General features: G+C 33.3%; 1 protein-coding gene across 2 annotated transcripts; it reads left to right on the top strand.

Moving 5' to 3' along the window:
• The first annotated feature begins 1,023 nt into the window (after positions 1-1,023).
• Positions 1,024-18,635, top strand: LOC106672418. Of its 2 annotated transcripts, none has more exons than XM_014403826.2 (2): positions 1,024-1,068; positions 17,855-18,635. In XM_014403826.2, the coding sequence occupies exons 1-2, from the start codon at positions 1,060-1,062 to the stop codon at positions 18,584-18,586; spliced, it is 741 nt and encodes a 246-aa protein (XP_014259312.1). In that variant the 5' UTR covers positions 1,024-1,059; the 3' UTR covers positions 18,587-18,635. The 2 variants fall into 2 exon arrangements, with proteins under 2 accessions (XP_014259312.1, XP_014259311.1); XM_014403825.1 differs by lacking the exon at positions 1,024-1,068 and adding an exon at positions 13,759-13,808.
• Positions 18,636-20,933: the final 2,298 nt, after the last annotated feature.

Genomic DNA, 20,933 nt, shown 5'->3' with positions numbered 1-20,933 from the left:
ATTTAAAAAAATAGGTAGCTCTAATAGTTAACATAATATTTTGTAGAAAAAATGCTCGATTTTCGATTACTTTTGTAAGACAATGTAGATGGAATAAAATATAGTGTGAACAAAGGACCTGGATGCTAATAGTTTTTTTTTATTTAAGCACAAAAGAATTGAATATATTGTGTGTTTAATATATCTTTGGGTGAATTTAATTTATAAGAATACAACAAATGATTGTTGGGAAGAATAAAACACAACACACAATATGTTTCTCTCTCTCTCTCTCTCTCTCTCTCTCTCTCTCTCTCTCTCTCCCTCCCTCTCTCTCTCTCTCTCTCTCTCTCTCTCTCTCTCTCTCTCNTATATATATATCTTCCATTCAATAGATTCAATTTGATCTTCTTTTTATTTTCAAAGTTATTTTGCTTTATGATAAGATTTAATAATTATTTTGATTTTATATTATTTATGCGTTTAATGAGTTTAAAAGTGAATTTATAGTTATAATTAATACCTCGTCACTTCTGTGAGGCTAAAACTTTTAATTTTACTTCACATCATCAGGGAATATTTGAAGAAGTAAGGGGCGGTCTTAGTAATCTTGTATGATGCGAGTAGTGGTAGACTATCTTCATATGATAGCCTTGGTATAACTTGTCCAATGTCCATTTAAGCGCTATTTGTGCACCCTTCTGTTTGTCACGTTTAAATAATATTATGATGATATGAATTACATGTACAGTGTACATTATATGAGGTTGATTCATTGTTCAATTTGGATGATGTTGATTCGGATTGCGTTAAAATCCCCGTCTTGAAAAGTAAGATTTCCATATTGTTCAAATCTCAAATATTTTCGTATAAAATAAAGCTGTTTTTACAAGGTCGTTCCGACGTAATCGAGTAACCAAATTCGGAAATATCTTTAAAATTAGGACAAAAATTTACCAATTGTGTCACAATTTTTTTCCTCGGGGGCTCCTCCCTACCCCAGGACGAGGGTGAAAGTTTACTCTATATATTGTCCGGAGGCGTCAACCCAGTCGAGAGTAACCCAATCGCCAAGACGACATGAAACTTGTAAGTATCTCTGAAATAACTTTTTCCTACTTGGTTCCCTGCTTCGCCTCGGGCCGATACGGCATTCCAATCGCGGAACACCTAAAAATCCAGTGTGAAGTTTCCTCCTTGTAATGAAATATTACGATTATAAAAACAACATGTAGTGCCAATATCAGGTTACAGGTTATTTTCTGTGAATTGTTGTTTTTTTAAACAATATTCTCATTTCCTATTTCTAATTATTTATTCAAACAATAATTGATTTGTTCTTTCAAAATAATATATTTTAAATCTAACTGGGACTTTGAATATTAGAAATGAATGAATAAAAAGAAATATGAAATCTACTACAAAATTAAAAATAAATCTATACGTGTTTCATATTAATTTCTATCACCTTATGGTTGTTTATTCTTCAAGTGTTATAAATCTAATATTTATGTTCCGAACAAAATATTTTGCTGATATTCAATATTTTATGTTATGATATTGTTACATTTCACCGTATCAACCGTTAGTAAGAAATAAAAGCTTAAAAAATATTAATAAATAAAGTAAAGTAAGATGTACAGTATGGAGAGGGGGCGGTGCAAAAACGCAATTCTCCCAACGGCTTAAGTTTCGACTATTTTTCAAACTAAACTGTGTAAATTTACAGCAATGCCCGGACTTTGGTGAAACTTGATCCACCTTCTCAACTATGTTCTCTCAAAATTGTGTCTATAAAGTAGTTTCGACGATCGATTTTTTAAATGGCCATTATTACTTTATACTTACACCCGAAAATATTTGGCTATTGCATTTTCCATTTTGTTTATGGTATCTTGTCAATATATGACCTAATTGACAATAGTCAAAAACCAATGGGAAAAGTGTTTAACGTAATATTGATAAATTCACTAATTTCGTGGTCCGCTTGACCAATTAAACCATTACAATTAATTAAGGTTTTTAGTTGAGATGAAAAAAGCTAATGGAACGAGCGGGATTCGAAAAATGGCAAAAAGGAGGGAAAACTCATAAGGTGGAGTTGAGATGGAAAGTTAGTGTCCGAGTGGATCGAGGTCACGATAGCTCAAGTGGTAGAGCAGCGGCGTATCTAGCCGAAGATCGTGGGTTCGAATCCCGCTCGTACCATTAGCTTTCTTTCATCTCAACTAAAAACCTTAATTAATTGTAGTAATATTGATAGTTATTCCTACTCTAATATACTGTCTCTGTCTTTGTCTCATTCATTAATTATCCTTCTCTCGCTCTCTCACTCTCTCTCTCTCTCCCTCTCCACCCCTCTCACTCACCCTTTCCGTCCATCCGCTATCACTCCCAGATACAAGGCCTATGGAAGAAAACGTCTGTCAGCGCAATTATGACATATAGTGAGTTACTAGTTTCAGTTCCTCCAATGTATGGGGAGCCTGTGGATGAAAATGACCACCAAATCATCTATGTTATCACTATTGACTTTTTAGTTGCCATTACATTGTATGTAACATATCAAAAAGTTGTTTTTTTCTACTTGGAGCGATATTCCAGAGGCTCGAATCGACAGAGTTGATTCCTACTATGAATAACACTATCGATATGTGACTCCGGGAAGGACTGAATAAGAAGATTGATCATAATCATCCGATTAAGGATAGGCCATGCAAGGTAGACGGTCAATTTATTTTTAGATAAAACTCGTGTATGAAAAATATCTCTGTGTGATAAGATAGATATAAAGGAAAATAGCTTTGCGCCCCATTTAATTGAAAAATATCATTCCTTGGCTCGGTATAGATTTCTTCATACTCTTGATCCGCCCTCTATCTATGTGTAAATATTTCGCTCTCTCTCTCTCTCTCTCTCTCTCTCTCTCTCTCTATCTATCTATCTATCTATCTATCTATCTATCTCTATCTATCTATTTATCTCTATCTTTTACTCTCTCTTATTCTTTCTTTAAAATCTGATGTACATAATCTAAATTTAAGAATAGACACATTTACCATTATAAGTTATACTTATAAGGCATAGAAAAAAAAACATACAATAACTCTTTCATAGTTAAAGTGCTAAGCACTATTCGTCATTACCAACAGGTGCACAAAAATGTAGCAAACCTGTTACATTTAGATAATACCCTAAAAATTATCTGATATTTAAATTCATATAAAAATATTTAAAAAAACGGTGCTAGTGTAGCATTAGTAATTTTGAAGTGTAATAATTTCCTCCATTCTTCTTCTATTTTTGCATTGGAAATGTATAATTTTTTTTTATTAGTTATGATTAAGTAATGCTTTAATTTTTAAAACCTGTTCCAATCAATAATAGCGTTTTATGATTTGTTTGTATATTTATTTAAACCAAAAGAGTAAATAACTGAAATCACAATTTGAGAAATTGAATTCTGTATAAAAATTTCTAAAATACTAGTTGTTGCTGAACATGGCAAATCGTTGACCATTTTTCTATAAAAATATCATATAACGAAAGTAAATTATTAACAAATAGACTTTATCCTCCGCCTTTTTCTCTCCCTGACACAGTGTTCAATAGGCTCTGTTTCCGCTCGAAAGACAGTCGCATATTGTCCAAGGCTTATATGAATTTTGGCATAAATGTCATCTCCTGACACATTTCGCTTTTGGAGCCAGGTGTTAACCAGATATGGCCGGCATTAACTGGGATCCCTTTCTTCCAGCCTGCTCTACAATATATTTAGATTAGAAGCTTTTTGTCGAAACTGAAATTAGGGGTCATGGCATCAGCAGGCTTCCCCGAAATTCCGTCCTTTTTTTTATCTCAACCATAACCTTAATTAAAGGTTATCAATAATGTTGAGGGAAATGTACAATTGTAGGAGAATTCGAATAGGTTAGCCTCTTGGAGCCTGAAGAATGAACTTTCTCTTAATGATGACACCTTTTACTCTTTACTGGGATCGCAATTGAGTGGATTGTGTGAGATTGATGGCTTGGGAGTAACTTTTGACTCTGTGGATATATTTTCATCTCATGTTAATTTATACTAGTCAAGAGTAATTAAAGTTTTGGGTTCCACAATAGAAATACATCAGGTATCTGGAATATTGTTGCGTTAAACTGCTCTATTTGGGTTGGTTCAAAGCATATCTGAGTTGTTTGATTTGTTATCCTGGGGAAATTCAATCTAACATTAATATATTTGAAGGTGTTCAGAGAAAATTTATTAAATACCTAATTTACAAACTAGGTCTTCAATGGGGTGATAACGAGCATGACGAATGGTTGAAACTGTGCAAATCGTTCTCCCTTCAGGATCATGTTCTCCCTCTCTGTTGATGAGGATGTGTTTCTTGCGGATGTTGATAACCGGCCATTACTCTTGTCCACTCAGTTAGATAAATCTGTACGCTCTTACTCACAGTTGTCCTCATCGATACAGTTTTCACATCAAGTTTCATAGAACTAATTACCGGAAATTTGGTTCAATCACTTACCTACAAAAGGTTTTATTGAAATCTGTGACGTGTATATATTTGGTTCCTCTTTTAATGTATTTAAATATGAAATACGTAAATGCATATTATTATTCAGAAATCGTGAGATGCGGTCTGGTGTGATGTAGGTTTCAGAAAAACATTTTCTTTATCGTGCCAACGTTTCGATCTTTATTGAGATCATCTTCAGGGCTCAAAGTGTTTGTCTTCTGTGTAATTGTGCCATTCTTGCGTGTCGTGTTGAGAGTGCATCCTTTGGCAGGCGTTGGGGTGAACGACTACGTTTTTGTTTCCATGCCAATTCTGACTGATAAAAAATCAATTTAGTGATAAATTTTGAGTAAGGTGTTTTCTCTATTTTTTGCACGAGATTTGACGATTTCGTAAAGGGAGTCGATATTTGGCAGGACCTTGTCAGATTTTATTTTTTTTTTTAAGGCACAGCTTCATTTCTGCAATTCAAATTAATCGAATTTCTTTATTTTGAAAATATATGAATATATTTGCGATTGTTTATCCTTTTCTTGGTTCTTTTACAGTCGAAACAAAGGACATTTTTCTTATAAAATCAAGTCGTTATAAAAATTAAAAAAAATTATCGTTGGGTGTGTTTCAGGCTGCTTTTCTCATTAATATAAACTCATAAAGAATGTACATCAGCCTATCACTTCTCGCTATCCACTGGCAATTCCGGCTTTAGTACTTTACAATGAAGATTCTGGATATCGTGAGATGCGGTGTGGTGTGAGGTAGGTTTAGAAAAATATTTTCTTTATCGTGCCAACGTTTCGATCTTTATTGACATCATCTTCATGGTTCAAGGTGTTTGTTTTCCATGTAGATGTGTCATTCATTCATTCGTGTTGAGAATGCCAGTCTGTTATGATTTTGGAACCAGACCGGCACTCTCAACACGACACGCAAGAATGGCACAATTACACAGAAGACAAACACTTTGAGCCCTGAAGATGATCTCAATAAAGATCGAAACGTTGGCACGATAAAGAAAAGGTTTTTATGAAATCTACATCACACCAGACCGCATCTCACGATTTCTGAATAATTATCGTTTAACGGTCACTAATCACCACACAATGCATATTATCATGATTATAATTGTTTGCTGATTTTGTTACAATGAAAAATATTTGTGTTTCTTAATTTTAAATATTGTATTATGTACTGCATAGGAGGTTCATCTCCCTGAAATGTACTAAAACAAATAAATAAATAAATATTTGTTCATCCCTAGGCGGGACGGGTATGGCCTTGAAGTCTCCTATAACATGGAATTCCCTTAGTCTCAGAAAATAACCGGTATGTAGATTCTGCAAAAGGCAGACGAAACCCGAGATACTTGTTAACTGAAAGTGGAGCAGCACTTCTCAACAAGAGGAAACGTTTTCAGTAAAACAACCCTGGAGTAAATAACACTGCGGTCCGTGAAAAACATGCTTAAAATTTTCCATCTTAACGTTTGTTGGCAATTTAATGTAAAAAGTGTACTCTTTGAGCATCATTCCTATTGCCTTGTTAACCTTGTGTGCCAAAATATTTGTATATAGATACAGGCTATTGGATCGTGTAAAATTCGCCCCGATAATTGGTCCGAATGAGATTTTAGTTCAATCACGCAGTCGGTGGGACCACTTTGGATCAAAATGGAATCGAACGTCAAATATAGTGCAAACAGGATAGGGATTAGAGTGATTGGATTAATACTTAGAGAACCGCTTTGGAGTTTGTCCCAGGAAATCGTCCTCGGAAATGCCCCAGGCGGTCCTTTCCAATTTCCGAGAGTAAGCTTTGTTTTTGATAAACGAGCTCTTGTTATTGCTAATTTTGCATCCATTGGACATTGTGAAATAAATTAGAAACGTTTCCAAAACAACAGTTTTTGAAAATAAAGGAATCTTTTTCTGAGAATAATCTAAGCCAAACGAGGTTTTTATCTAATGATAACAAGGAAAAATAAGAAATTTTTCTCGTTTGATATAAAAACGTCGTTTCTTCTATTCCCCTTCAAACAAAACATTAAACAACATTGTATTCTTCTTAATTATTTAAACATTGGCAGACAGCGGGTAAAAGCTTGTAGCGAGTATCGTTTTACCGGCATTTACCATTTTGAAAATAGACGTTGAATACAAAATGCACACCGGCAACAGTGAATGCTAGCCACTACCACTGCCGAAATTTGTGAAAACACACTGACTAATCGATGTTAATTAATTAATTAATCCTGTTGTAATTCGCTTACATGTGTAAAGGGACATGTGTACCTGTTGTACGACGATGCGGGTTTGTCATGGCCAACGTACATATTTGACATAACTGAATTTCCTTGCATCAGAGAATCGAGCAGGATTGATTGGAGGAGAATGTGAAAATCGATATACAATCCATTCATGATAAGCTGTTTACGCCAAGAATATTAATTATATAATTATATTAGAATATTTATTATTTTATTTTATTATTAATCCTGTTCTTCCTTTACAAATATAAATTTTTAAAAATTAACTTTAATGGGTTAGAAGTAGAAAATCTGTTATTAAGACTAATCACACAAATAAAAAACTCGTTCATTGTGCTTTTATCAATTCTCTGCATCTCTCTCTCTGTCTCTGTCTCTCTCCCCCTCTCACTCTCTCTTTTTTTTTCTCCGTACTTTTATTTTCTTCACCTTCTTTCCCTTTCTCTATTTTTTCTCATACTTTTTTCTCTCTTTTTTCTTTTTTTCTTTCTTTTTTTAAACATATATTCTATCTCCCACTCTCACTCTCTCTGTCTCTTTCTCTCCCCCTCTCTCTCCCTCACCCCCCTCTACCCCCTCTCTCCCTCTCTCTCCTCTCTCTCTCTGACTCTCTCTCTCACTCTCTCTCTCCCCCCTCTCTCTCTTTTTCTCTCTGTACTTTTATTTTCTTCACCTTCTATCCCTGTCTCTATTTTTCTTTCTCATACTTTTTTCTCTCTTTTTTCTTTTTTTCTTTCTTTTTTTTAAACTTATATTCCATCTCCCACTCGCACTCTCTCTTTTTCTCTCTACTTTTATTTTCTTCACTTTCTATCCCTTTCTCTATTTTTCTTTCTCATACTTTTTTCTCTCTTTTTCTTTTTTTCTTTCTTTTTTTAAACTTATATTCTATCCCACTCTCACTCTCTTTGTCTCACTCTCTCTCTCTCTCTCTCTCTCTCTCTCTGTCTCCCTCTCTCTGTCTCCCTCTCTCTCTCTCTCCCCCTCTCTCTCCTCTCTCTCTGTCTCTGTCTCTCTCTCCCCCTCTCTCTCTTTTTCTCTCTGTACCTTTATTTTTTTCACCTTCTATCCCTTTCTCTATTTTTTTCTCATACTTTTTTCTCTCTTTTTTCTTTTTTTCTTTCTTTTTTTAAACTTATATTCTATCTCCCTCTCTCACTCTCTCTCTCTCACTCTCTCTCTCTCTCTCTCTCTCTCTCTCTCTCTCTCTCTCTCATTTTATTGTCTTCTTATCTGTATCGATGTAATTATCTGTCTTTGCCTAATTTGCTTGTATTATATTGATATCTCTTACTTGTATCCATTCTCTATTTGTCTTTCTTATTCTTTTTTCTCCCTTTCTTTCTTTCTTTTTTAACTTCATATTCGTTCTTTTACCTCGCTCTCTCTATTTACCTACCTACCTATCTATCAACCTATCTATCTATCTATCTATCTATCATCTATCTAATTATCTATTATCTATCTATTATCTCTCTCTCACTCTCTCTCACTTCCTCTCAATCTTTATCTTTCCTTCTATCTATCTACCTAGTTCTCTTCCTCTGTTCTAAATTATTTTTTTCTTTCTCTCATAGTTATTACCGTGCTTCTTTTTCTATTACTGCCTTTTATTTTTTATCTTGTCTCAACTTTTCTGTCCCTCCTTCCCTCTCCTCTTTAACGTTTACATAGCTTTGGTACATGCAATGACCAAAGGACAAAAAGCAGCATTGTTTAAGGAATACCAACCCCCATTTCTTAGTAACATTGTGATCATCATCACTCACGTAATCATATTTTCTCNCTCACTCTCTCTCTCTCTCTCTCTCTCGCTCTCTCTCTCTCTCTCTCTAATATTAACTAATCTTACATTATTTCCTTTTTCTATCATATTCCGTAAAATTTTTGGTAGCAGTTACCAACTTTCATTTCTCTTTCTCTCTTCCACTGCCCTTTCTTTGTGCTCTGCTCTCAACCAAAATGGTGAATTGTACGAAATCCTTCGTAATACAACGGATTTCCCAAAATTGATGTTACTTTGGTAATCTAAAATCTTCTAATGGTTGGAAGCTATTTCGATATGGAAAGCCCTTAAATAGGTATCATTGTTTCTTTAAAAGAAAATATGAATTTTATCACCGATCTTATTTTTCGCGGGAAGGAGAAAGTCTTTTGAAATACGCCCTGGGGGCAAGTACGAACGACATAACTCAACGTGTTTTTCTCAGTTTTCTATTTTAAAAAGAATGAAAAGTGCTTCCTATGCGTATTTTTGCTACCAAATACATCAGAAAAACATTAGAACAAATGGTTAAAAATTTAATTATGTATATATATTTCTGGACATAATATTTTTATATTTCCAAAGCGTTTTGTTCTTTCATTATTTTTATTTTTAATACAAGTGAAACCGTTTGTTTGTAAGGTCATCTATCTATTTTAATGCGTTTTAAATTTATCTTATTACAACGTAACACTTGTTTTGTACTTAATTTAATTATATAAAATCTACATTTTTATCCCAAGTTTATTATTTTTATTTTTACGACAAGGCAGTTAATGTATTGTTAATTTTTTATCTGCTTAACCTGTATAGTTTTGTATTTTTAAGACCTTTTCTTGGATGGAGATGGAGAGTTGGTGTGCGAGAGGATCGAAGTCAAGATAGCTCAAGTGGTAGAGCAGCGGCGTATTTAGCCGAAGGTCGTGGGTTCGAATCCCGCTCGTGACGCTGATTTTTTTATCTCAACCAAGAACTTAGAAAGAATAATTAATTGATTGAATGAAGTAACTTGGTCAATTGACTACGAAAACGTAAATGGATTAATATTTAAATTGTAATGTTTTAATCGTTTTTTATCCAGTTGCACAATAATTTGATATAATAGAGTTCTGAAGGAAAATATCAATATTTCTTGAACAAATTAATGAAATTTTCCTTTCATTTTGGGATCTTTGTTTAGAATGAAACGGACTTTTAAAATCTGAGAAGAAAAGGGATCACATATGATGAAAAAAATTCATCACCGGATCGGCATAGCGCATCAAGTTTTTAAAATTTTACTGTCACCAGCAAATTCTATGCGAAAATTTCCTTTTTAAACTACATATTTTTGTAATAAAACATGCAGCAGAAAAGTAAAAGACCACGTCTTTTATAAAAACTCACATGGTATGTAGTATCATTTCATTCATCATAAAGGAACTCGATCTGATTTGTTTTATGAGCTAAAATTGTAATAGTAGGGATAGATAAAAGAAATATTTTATTTTAATGAGTGTTAACACTGTATCTGAAGGAAACGAGGGAAATTTTCCAGTTTTCTTCTGAGCACAGAAAAGTAGACACACGAAGTCTTTACTAAACTTATTTAAAAATACCATTATCATTAAAAGTACAAGAAGTCTCAAGTTTAGCACTACATTACCATACACTTTAGACCTTTGTAAAAGCCTAACAAGGCGAATACATAAAAAAGATTGAATAAACGCAAAAGGAAGATGAAATGAATAATGGAAAGTGCAGTAGAAAGAGGACGTTTCCCTTTAATGAGGGAGCCCTTGTCGAGAAAAGGGGGGAGCGTCCTTTCCGTCCCTTTTCACCCGTGTTCGACTTCTCCCCTTTGAAATGGAAAATATGTTGTTTGCACGAAGGGGGTAATTGGTTGTTTGTTGCCCGGCCTTATAATGGTTTAATTATGTATATAACCGGCACGTACACCCGGAGGTGACTCTGCCTTTAATCAATTAAACCTTTTGTCAGTTGTGGAGGTAGGGAGGAAGGGTCAAACATAATTTACCTACTTTGACGATTTGGGGTTTCCCAGTTAATTAACCTATTGAGAAATTTGGTTGTGACCACGAAGTGGGTTATTGTGATGTGATAGAAATTACGTTGTATTCTCAAAACATACACACAGTTATGTAATAACACGTTTTACCATGCCTTTTGCGGTTTCAATGTAAAATCAATGAAAATTTTGCAATTACAAGCTCTGGTAAGAAAAACGTGACTTGGTTTATGGCAGTTTTTTCATAGTATACAGGGCTACTCGTGGCACAATCATTACCAGTAGATTCTACATTCAAAATGAGACCAAAAAGTCCGAATTAACTATGATCCGAATATCCCTTTTTCTGATATTTAAGCTTTCTCGATCTTACTTCAAATAAAAAATGGTAACTCCAAAACAGAGGGGTTTTGGACAAATCTGTTGATACCATTGAAAAATAAATTAAATTTTCAATAATCATCATTAATACAAAACTTGTAAATTTTGGAGAAATAATCGTTTTAGTAGCCAGTTTTAATTGACTTTTTTTTCAAAGTTGAAAAACTTACTATGGTGATTCTAAACTACTATTTCCAAATCTAGAGACCAGCAAATTTCACAAAACGTACTCCATTTTATATCTTTTTAGTGGTGTAATTGCTTTTTTAATTATTTTTTCAAAGTTGAAAAACTTACTATGGTGATTCTAAACTACTATTTCCAAATCTAGAGACCAGCAAATTTCACAAAACGTACTCCATTTTATATCTTTTTAGTGGTGTAATTGCTTTTTTCAAAGATGAAGAAATTGATGAAGAAAAAGAAAAAACCGTGTTTGTAGGGTTGGTAAGGTGGAAAGCTTATTAATAATAAATAAAGAATTTTGAATGAATGAACTAGAAACGTTTTAAATCTTAAAACTTAAGATTTAACTCTTTTATTCCTTAGAATAATAATACAATAATCCTTGTATCAAAGTTGCAGTCTTGTTGGTAAATAAGTAACAAATGCGTTATTTCGGTTTCTTACCCAAAGAAAAAACGTTTAATAAATGCATTAATAATTTCCTTATGGTTTTTTTAATCTCTCCACCTTACAAACCCGTCAACCACGGTTCTGATCTTCCCTTCATCATTTTTTCATCTTCGAAAAAGTAATTAAAAAAGCAATTACATCATTGAAAAAGAGATTAAATGGAGTACGTTTTTTGAAATTTTTTTACGGACGAACTAGTGTATTTCTGAAAAATCCAAAAATCATAAATAACGCCCTTATTATTGACAAGAAGACAGGAGTATAGAGATATTTTTCGTTACATTTTGGATACAATAACATTTCCCAGAAATTGGACACATTATTCGGGAATCACCCTATGCAGGATGTTTGGTTACTCGTGTTGCAAACTGCCAGAAGATTCTGCGTTCAAAATGGAAGAAAAAGTCCGAATTACCTATTGTCCGAGTCTCAACAGTTTCGGAGTTATTCCTCTTTTTCTGATTTTTTAAGATTTCACGACCTTGCTTCAAATAAACAATGATAACTCCAAAACTAAAAGATTTTGGACAAATCTGTTGATACCATTGAAAACTACGTTCAATTTCCAGTACGATGTGAACAATACTAAACTTGTAAACGTTGGTGAAATAAGCGTTTAAATACGTCTTTCAAAGATGAAGAAATTGATGAAGGACAAAACCGTAGTTGACAGATTGGTAAGATGAAAAGATGAAAAAAAAGTAGCCATAATGTTAACAAGATAGCAGATAGATACCTAAAAATGTTTTGAATCATAAAACACTTTTATTCCTAGGAATAATAATACAATAATATTTAATCAAAGTTAGAGTCGTGTTGGTAAGTAAATAAGTAAACGCTTGCACGATTTCGATTTTGGACCCAAATTAAAAAACTTTTAATAAATTCATTCAAAAATTCCTTTTTTTTAACCTTTCTTCCTTACCAATCCGTCAACCACAGTTTTTTTCCTTTCATTCATCAGTTTCTTCACCTTTCAATAAAGTAATTAAAAAAGCAATTACACCACTAAAAAGGATATTTAGTGTAGTACATTTTCTGAAATTTGCTGATCTCTAGGTTTGGAGATAGTAGTTTACAATCACTGTAGAATGTTTTTGAACTTTGGAAAAAAATATTTTTCGAAGTTCTGGCTACTAAAACTCTTATTTTTACCAACGTTTACAAGTTTAGTATATATCACATTGATAATTTAACGTAGTTTTCAATGGTATCAACGTATTTGTCGAAAAACCTTTTAGTTTTGGAGTTACGATTATTTATCTGATCCAAGGTCGTGAAATCCTAAAAAATCCGAAAAAGGGGAACAACTCCGATACTATTGAGTTTAGGACCATAGTTGATTAGGACTTTTTGGTTTCATTTTGAATGTATAATCTACTGGCAAAGTTTGTAACACGTGTAGCCGTACATCCTGTACATTATTATCGATTATTGTTATTAGGTGTAAGATAGTAGTTTTCCTCCTTCCCTTCATTTATTTCTTATTTACAATGTAGCACTTGCTTTTATTGCAAACAAAATGGATTCATTATTTGTCATTTTTAATTGATGTTGTGCCTAATTTATTTATATTCGTCTCACTTAATTTGCTGGGTATTGGCTGGAACGAGTATGCATTCTACTATGATGTAGGTTTCTATGTTTATCAGCAATTATCCAGTGACTTATCTTGAGAACTGTATCCTGTGTTTTCCCAGACGCCCGGCCACTTTACACATCCGGAGTCGGCTGTATACAAAGGACAGGTTGTCAATTAGTTGTGGGAAACCTAAACAAATAGACGGCAAGGCTGGAGAGCGGCGGCGGTTTACACAGCGACGCCCCTTCTCGTCTAGTTGCTAACTGGCTGCGGATGGATTGGCGGTTATTGTATGCTTTGCATGCAAGCAAACCGGGACGCCGTTTAATTAGGCCGTAATTATTTGGCCAGGTTCGTTTACAAGCTGCAGCTTTATAAATAACGAAAGTGGGGCACATACTGGAATGGGAAACTCGGACATTATAAATATATCACGATTCAATTAAGCATTTTTCACTCATAATGGTTACAAATTTGGTTTAAAATTCGAGAAAATATTTTACTTATTTTTAACAAATAAATATTACACTGAAAATATTTACCACCAAATATAGATTATAAATTAAATAGAGCCCTTATCTTCCAATAATAGTTATTTAATTAGAAACTAAACGGACAGGTGTGCTCTTCATTATTTTTCAGAATATGTTTGAAGCTTATGTTTTAGTAAGTATTACGTTTTTATTATTATTGGTTTATATATTATATTTATTATTTAATTTTAAAATTGGTTTAGAAAGTTTTGTGACACAGAAAATTGTATTTTNGAGTGACAGACAGACAGACAGAAAGACAAACTGAGAGAGACAGAGAGTGAGAGAGAGAGACGATGATGATGACGATGAAAAACAAAATAGCAAAAGATATAACATGAGGGCTAGTGATAGAATATCAATACCCTTAAACAGAAATATAAAACTACAGTGAGAAAAGAAGATGTTAAGAGAAAAAAGAATGTTTGAAAAAAGGTGGATAGAAAGAGAGCAGTGAAAGGGTGAGCAAAACTAAATAAGAAGAGAAAAGTTGCGGGTAATAGTGAATGAAAAATGACAGTATATTGCAGGTATTAAGAGATAGAAAAGACCGTGAGAGAGAGAAAAAGAAAGGGATAGAGAATGAGAGATTGTGAAAAAGGCATACGTATATATATATATATAAAAATTACGATACTAGAAGAGTAAGAAAGAAACACACAGAATAGACAAATAGATTGGTAGAAATAAAGGAAGATATTAAAGGAAATAAATCGCCAATTGAACAAAGAGAGAGAGAGAGAGAAAAAAAAAGACATAAAGAGGGAGTTAAACAGAGAAACATAGAATGTGACAGACATATAGAGATACAAAAAGAGTGAGGGTGAAAGGAAGATGGAGAGGGGAATAACTATAGAAAAACAACATAGGCAAAACAACACATATAGAAAGAAAGAGGTAGTATAGAATATTTGTAAGAAATAAGAGAAACAGTGTGGGCGATGGTTATATTAAAAATTAGGAGTATAATGACAACGTTTATGTTTATTGAGAATTTTACAAAAATTTAAATAAAATATTGGGATAGCTGAGAAAGGTGTAGGTAGTTGAACGTGAGAGGGAAAAATAGAGATAGATAAATAGATTTAAACAAATCAATACGGATGGAAATAAAAATAAATAAATAGATAGATAGAGAAAGAAAATTGAATTTAAGCGCATTGAAACGCTTTATTTATAATAATCGCTAATTCTTGTCATATTGACATTCTTACAATAAAATCAGAGAGAGAGAGAGAGAGAGAGAGTAAGTGAGTGATTGAGTGAGTGAGACAGAAAGAGGAAGAGAGTAAGTGAGAGAGATAGAGAGAGTGAGAGAGAGAGTGAGAGAGAGAGAGAATGATAGAGGTGAACAAAGGAGAAAGATATATAATAACGAACGAGGAAAAATACAGAGAAAGATATCGATAAATAGATAAACAGATAGAGATAGAATGAAGAAGGTAGAAACAAATTGGCCATAGAAAATATTACGAAAAAAGGGGGTGAAAACGCGTAAGGAGTGAATGCGGACGTGTGTGTGTGAATGTGAGAGAGGTATGTTAAAGAACCAAAAAAATTATGATTTAATGATAGATAGGATGAGAGAGAGAGAGAGAGAGAGAGAGAGAGAAAAGAAAGAGAGAGAGACGGATGGATGGAATGAATAGGTGAGAAAAAAGAAGTGTGAAGGCTAGAAAGAGGGTGAGAGAGGGGTGAGAAAGGGGTGAGAGAGAGAGAGAGAAATAAATGCACAAACAAGTAACAGGAACAAATAACAAATAAAGCAAGAGAGAGAGCTAGAGAGAGAGAAAACAGGTAAAATTTGTTTGTTGTTGAAAGTGTTTTTGTGTGAAAAAGTGGAAGGATAGATTAGAAGAAAAGAAAGTGCTACAGAGGTAAAAATTTACGTGCTCAAAGAATCAATATAGCATTGAAAGAAAGAAGAAATGGATAAGTCAAACATGTGACCAGAGAAAACGGCAATTGATAGAGAAATATATCCATTTATTAATATAAACAATACAAAATTTAACACATCAAGTAAAGTAAGAACTCCTGTAGAAAAGACATCTAAAAATGGAATCGACAAATTCAATAATCCACTACAACCAACAATGAAAATTTGCAAACCCAATGAAGCTGAGATAGGTGGATCTATTTTATCTGAAGAGGCACAACTACAGGCAATTTCTGACATAAAAACTTAAGATGAAAAGAATGATAAATAGTTAAATTTTATTTACCACGCGAGTATTTTAACCATATTTTAAATGTACTTATAGTAAAATGAACGAATTTGAAATATTGCTTGATCAATACAACAGAATTATTTTAAAACTGTGATGAAATAATATATTTGAGTTATTTAAAAATTTAGTTTTATCAAGTCAAGTTCAGAGTTTTTCTCACGACCCAGAATTGTACCTTCCATCTGCGAACTAAATAATTATTAAATAAATAATACCTAGAGGTAATATTTTGGTAAACATTCGTGAATACCTTGCTTCTGGAAAGGTTCCATGCCAGGAAAATCTTTTGCCTCGGAATCCAGAGAGCGGTATGTTGTTATTTACCCGGAATGCCTTCACATTCTGCTCGTATGGAAGAGTTTTCCGGATGTGGCAAATAAGCGTGGAGTTACCAGAAAGGAAAACCGACTCATATATATATATATATATATATATATATATATTACCAGCGTTGTATTATAAATTATTGTTAGCGATATTAACCCTCTATAGAACTTGTTTATTTTTAAAGCAATAAAGGACGCCAGGTTCCTTGCCAACTTGAGCAATTCGTATTTACGTTATTCTTTGGTAGTAAAATATTTAAATGTGAATATTCTAGATTAAGATTGAATTAATTGAAACGTTAGCTACAAATTTCAAAAACCGACGTGACCGAGTTGTTGATAAATAGTAATCAGCGTTTGGATTCGATGATTTAGTTGAACCCCATAGTTTTATGCTGAATGTCCGTGTCTGCATTGAGTTGTTATTTTATTTTCGAGGAATAGATTGTGTAGTAATATTTCTATAATTGTTATCGCGTCCTTTTAAATCTTGTACGGGGATGTCGCTTGTCTAATCTCATCGCAAATTGGAGGATGAAGGTTCAAGGTGAAAACATATGAAACATTATGCGATAAGAGTAAAGTTTTTAAAATTTTGTTGTTCCAAAATTCTTCTAGCCATTTTCGACTATTGTTCAAGGGAATATAAGTGTGTCTGGAGGGTTCGGGGAACTTTACCAGTGTCACGGTGTTAACAACTTATGTTAAGATACTGGCGTCGGGATGGAAAGACGTATTAAAACATACTTGCTTAAGTTAAACATAATCGATGTTCATAGTTGATGTAGTCAGCGAAAATGCCAGATTTTGATAAAATATGACATCTGGAGATGACAGAACAAATCTACACTAATCTGAAAAAAGTACGGGAGAGCAATCGTCCAAAGACCAATAGCTGTATTTTACGTGTACATTGTTTTAAAAGTTCAACAGTAACTTAGACATTTAACCATGGTTAAATCTGGTTAATCTAATGAAATTACTGAGCTGGGCGATAAATATAAGTCAATTTAATAATGAAGTACTTTGTCTTTAAGTTTTTCAGTCCATTAAAAACTTTTCGACTCAGAACAATAAGTTGAGTGAATAAACTGTTTACAAGTACCTTAAATTTCTGTCGAACGTTGTTATTTTTAGATCTTTATATTTAAGCTCGTAAGTACTGATACTTATAACAAAAGTAAAATAATTCCTGTTATATAGGAAGGCATAACCGTTCTGTGTCGTGGACTAGGGATCAAACCAATTTATGAAATTTTTGTCAGGTTATTTTAAAATAAAATTGCACGAGCAATGCTGGGATTCGAACCCAGAACCATTAGAATGGTAATTGTTGAGTCGGACCCTCTAAACACAGGCTTAGCTCGTACGGATATAAATAATGAGAACTCTATGGATTTTTTTTTTCAATTGTTTCACTAAGTAGCTGAACATTGAACTTGATATTCTATGAAATTACAACATAGAAAAAATTGACGAAATTGAGTGAGAATATTTATATACAAATTATTAGAAGAATCATACTAAAATTTCATACATTATTATGCCATTATTAAACTTCATTATTCTTTAATTTGTGTTTATGTTTACAATGAATATTGTAATATAAGTTGTATTTTTAGGTAATTAAATATCTGATTTTTGCTTTGGCTGGATGTGCGACTGCTGGACCTGTTGAAGAATGCCCGATCTTACAGACGACGGACGTCGCCACTCCTTGCCACTTGAAAGTGGACCCAAGCCTCCAGGACGAACCGGTTCCTCCTTTCGTCTACGCGTTGAATCTTCCGCAAAGGACTTCAGCCACCCCCTGCCCGGTGTTGCAGACAGTCGACGTCGAGGCGGCATGTTACGTCCCGCCGAAATCAAGCAACGACCCGGCTTTTGTCCTGACCGTCTCGCTACCTCCTGACGCCGACCATATCGACGATTCCCCCAGCGGAATCAGGAAGCTGAAAGAAGCTCAGAGAAAAGCAAAAGAACATACAGCAAGGAAACCGGCTAAGTTCAGCCAGTCGTCGCCTGAACTCACCCAAGCGGTTTTTCATCCTCAACCTAGTCTGCCGAAGTTCACCGATGTCAAAGAGTCGCCTGATCAAGACTTGAAACTCCCTACCAAACAAATGAGTAGTTTTTCAAAGGATCCCATTTCCGTTCCTGAGTTCGATCCTGAACCGGCATCATCGCCCTTTTTTAACTACTCTCCAAAAGACCAAACATCACATTTATTTAAAATGGACGTTTCGCACTTACACGAGAAAAATAATGGAGGAAAAGCAGTTCAGTTACCTTCAGTTGTACTTTACCAAAAAAAGCCTCAAGACATTTATGGTTTACCTTACCTAAAAAGATAATAATGTAAATATATATTTCAAGTGTATTTCTTTATCCATCTTATTGTAAATAAATACATCCAAAAAAATATTTTGTAAATTCTTTAAGTCACTATTCCACAAGGCTTAGAAATAGTCGTTGTCCATAAAGTAAACCCAGAGCTCCATATGGTACACAGACAGCTCAAAGATTGAAATGATACGGAAATCGGCATAAACGGCTTAACTAAGAGCACCTCATGGCCCTTCAACATACCATTTTCTAAGCTGTATTACATATCAATGTGCAACAATTATTACTATCGGATAGAAAAATAGCTCTAATGGCTACGAAATCAGATTGGGTAACCCGTTCGTCCCCTGGAGTAATAAGAGTTTATGGACTATACACCATGCGTCCGTAAGATAATCAAAGTGCCTACCTGACGCGTCGCCGAACCTAGGTATCATAACGTAGGCCCCGGACGCATGGGGTATGGTTAAGTTGTCGCGGGACGCATGGGATAAAACGCGCGAGATCAACTCTAAAATATTCTGAAACTACATCAATACCCTATCACAAATTGGGATTCACAAATGACCTCTCTCTGAAGTGGGCTCCAGGTTATGAAGAAATTTCAGGTAATAAGCAGACAATTTAGCTAAACGGAGAACCTCAAAACAATACATAACCCCACAACTCATTTTTAGCACAAACTAAACCCGAATTATTAAAGAACTTGATTGGAATTATGGAATTATTAGAGAACACAATAATTCTGGGTACGTATGCCAGGCATGAGACGAACATAAAGATTACTCCGTAAAATAGCTCAATCAGAGAAAGAAGAGTCCTACTCAATAAAGAAAAACTAAAAGTAATAACAGGTATATTTCCGCAACATGCTACAATAAAGTATCATTTAAAAACTGAGCACATTAATATACAGCCCATGTAGCCCATGTACAAATTAATCGAGGCTTGCAGCTTGCTATGCAATCAGCACATTGTAAAATGGAAGCTATGAAGCAGTGCAAGCTGTTTGAGATTTTTTTTAAAATTAATTGGCCGACTCAGCTAGTAAAATTAGGTAGCTTTTGAGTGGGATTAAGAGCATTGATTGTTATAATATTAGCATGCTAGCCATTAATATTAGCATGTTCTATATAAGGAAGTCTAAAATTAATATATGTTCACATTCGACCAGTTTTAATACATTTTTTTAATTTATAAAACTAGACGAAATAATATGTTAAAAGCAATTACTTTATTTCAAAAATTTGAATTGAAAAAAAATGTAGAAGATAAGAAGTAATTTGGAAGCTTGGAAGCAATAATCCTGATAGCATAACATCATAGCACAAACCGACATGAGAAATATTAAAAAACAAAGATTAAAAAACAAAATTTAAGAACAGACAAGTGTAACTTAATGACGGTTAAAAAAAAATCAACACAAATTAAATGTTCATATTTTATTCGATTAAATTTTTAATTTTCTCCTCTTTTTAAGCAGTACACGATAGTTGAAAATTATCGAGTTCCGAAGAAAACATCAATATTACCAGAAAAAATCGATGATTTTGTGTTGAGTGGAACAGACTTGCTTAATGAGAGAAAAATTCATTCACAAAACTTCTTCGAATCATTTTACTTCAGAACACGGTCATTTTATTTTGTAGTGTAACTCTTTCAATTGTAAAAAATATTAACTTTTAATTTTTATTGATATTTTTAAAATTTACTTTTAACAAAAACAGTCATTTTTCAGGAATGAAATTTTTCAAGTCTTTTTCATTTTACGAAATGATTTTTTTTCTTTATTCAAATACTAAAATTTCCTTCGATAATTTATCGTGTAACTGATAGTTATTTAAAATTATATTTACAAAATCAACACAAATTATATGTTCATATTTAATTCAACTAAATTTTTAATTTTCTTCACTTTTTAACGAATTACAAGATAAATGGAAAACTTGCATATCGCAAAAGTAAAATCAATAAATTTTGCGTTTCTAGTATAATTTTTTTTATGGAAAAGATTTTCCAAATAAGTAAGTCCGTTCTATTCCAATCCATCATGAAAAATTAAATTTTCATATTTTAGTCAATTAAAGTTTCAATTTCCCTTTTTTTTAACCAGTTACACTATAATTTGAAATTAACGACTTCTGTCGGAAAACGTTAGTAACTCCAGAACGAATTTTTTGTTTTTTGTTTTATTGTTGGTATTTTTTAGAATGGATCGGACTTTGTGGATTAGCTGAATTTGTATATAGAATTAGATTTGAAAAAATCAACATTATAGAAATCTCATAGCACCAGCAGATACAATACTTACTATTTAATAAAGGTAAGAAGTGATTAGATAGTGATAATGGAGCC

Source organism: Cimex lectularius, unplaced genomic scaffold, assembly GCF_000648675.2.
Source record: "Cimex lectularius strain Harlan isolate CLEC.00 unplaced genomic scaffold, Clec_2.1 scaffold167, whole genome shotgun sequence".
NCBI classification, from domain to species: domain Eukaryota; kingdom Metazoa; phylum Arthropoda; class Insecta; order Hemiptera; family Cimicidae; genus Cimex; species Cimex lectularius.
The sequence above is the reverse complement of the archived record's forward strand: the minus strand, read 5'-3'. Positions and strand labels throughout refer to the sequence as shown.

What these genes read in the sequence shown, in the direction of transcription:
- LOC106672418 (XM_014403825.1), top strand. Translation starts at nt 13,788, where the DNA reads ATGTTTGAAGCTTATGTTTTA. An exon ending in TGTTTGAAGCTTATGTTTTA is followed by an intron (nt 13,809 to 17,854) that starts GTAAGTATTACG and finishes TTGTATTTTTAG; the next exon opens with GTAATTAAATATCTGATTTT.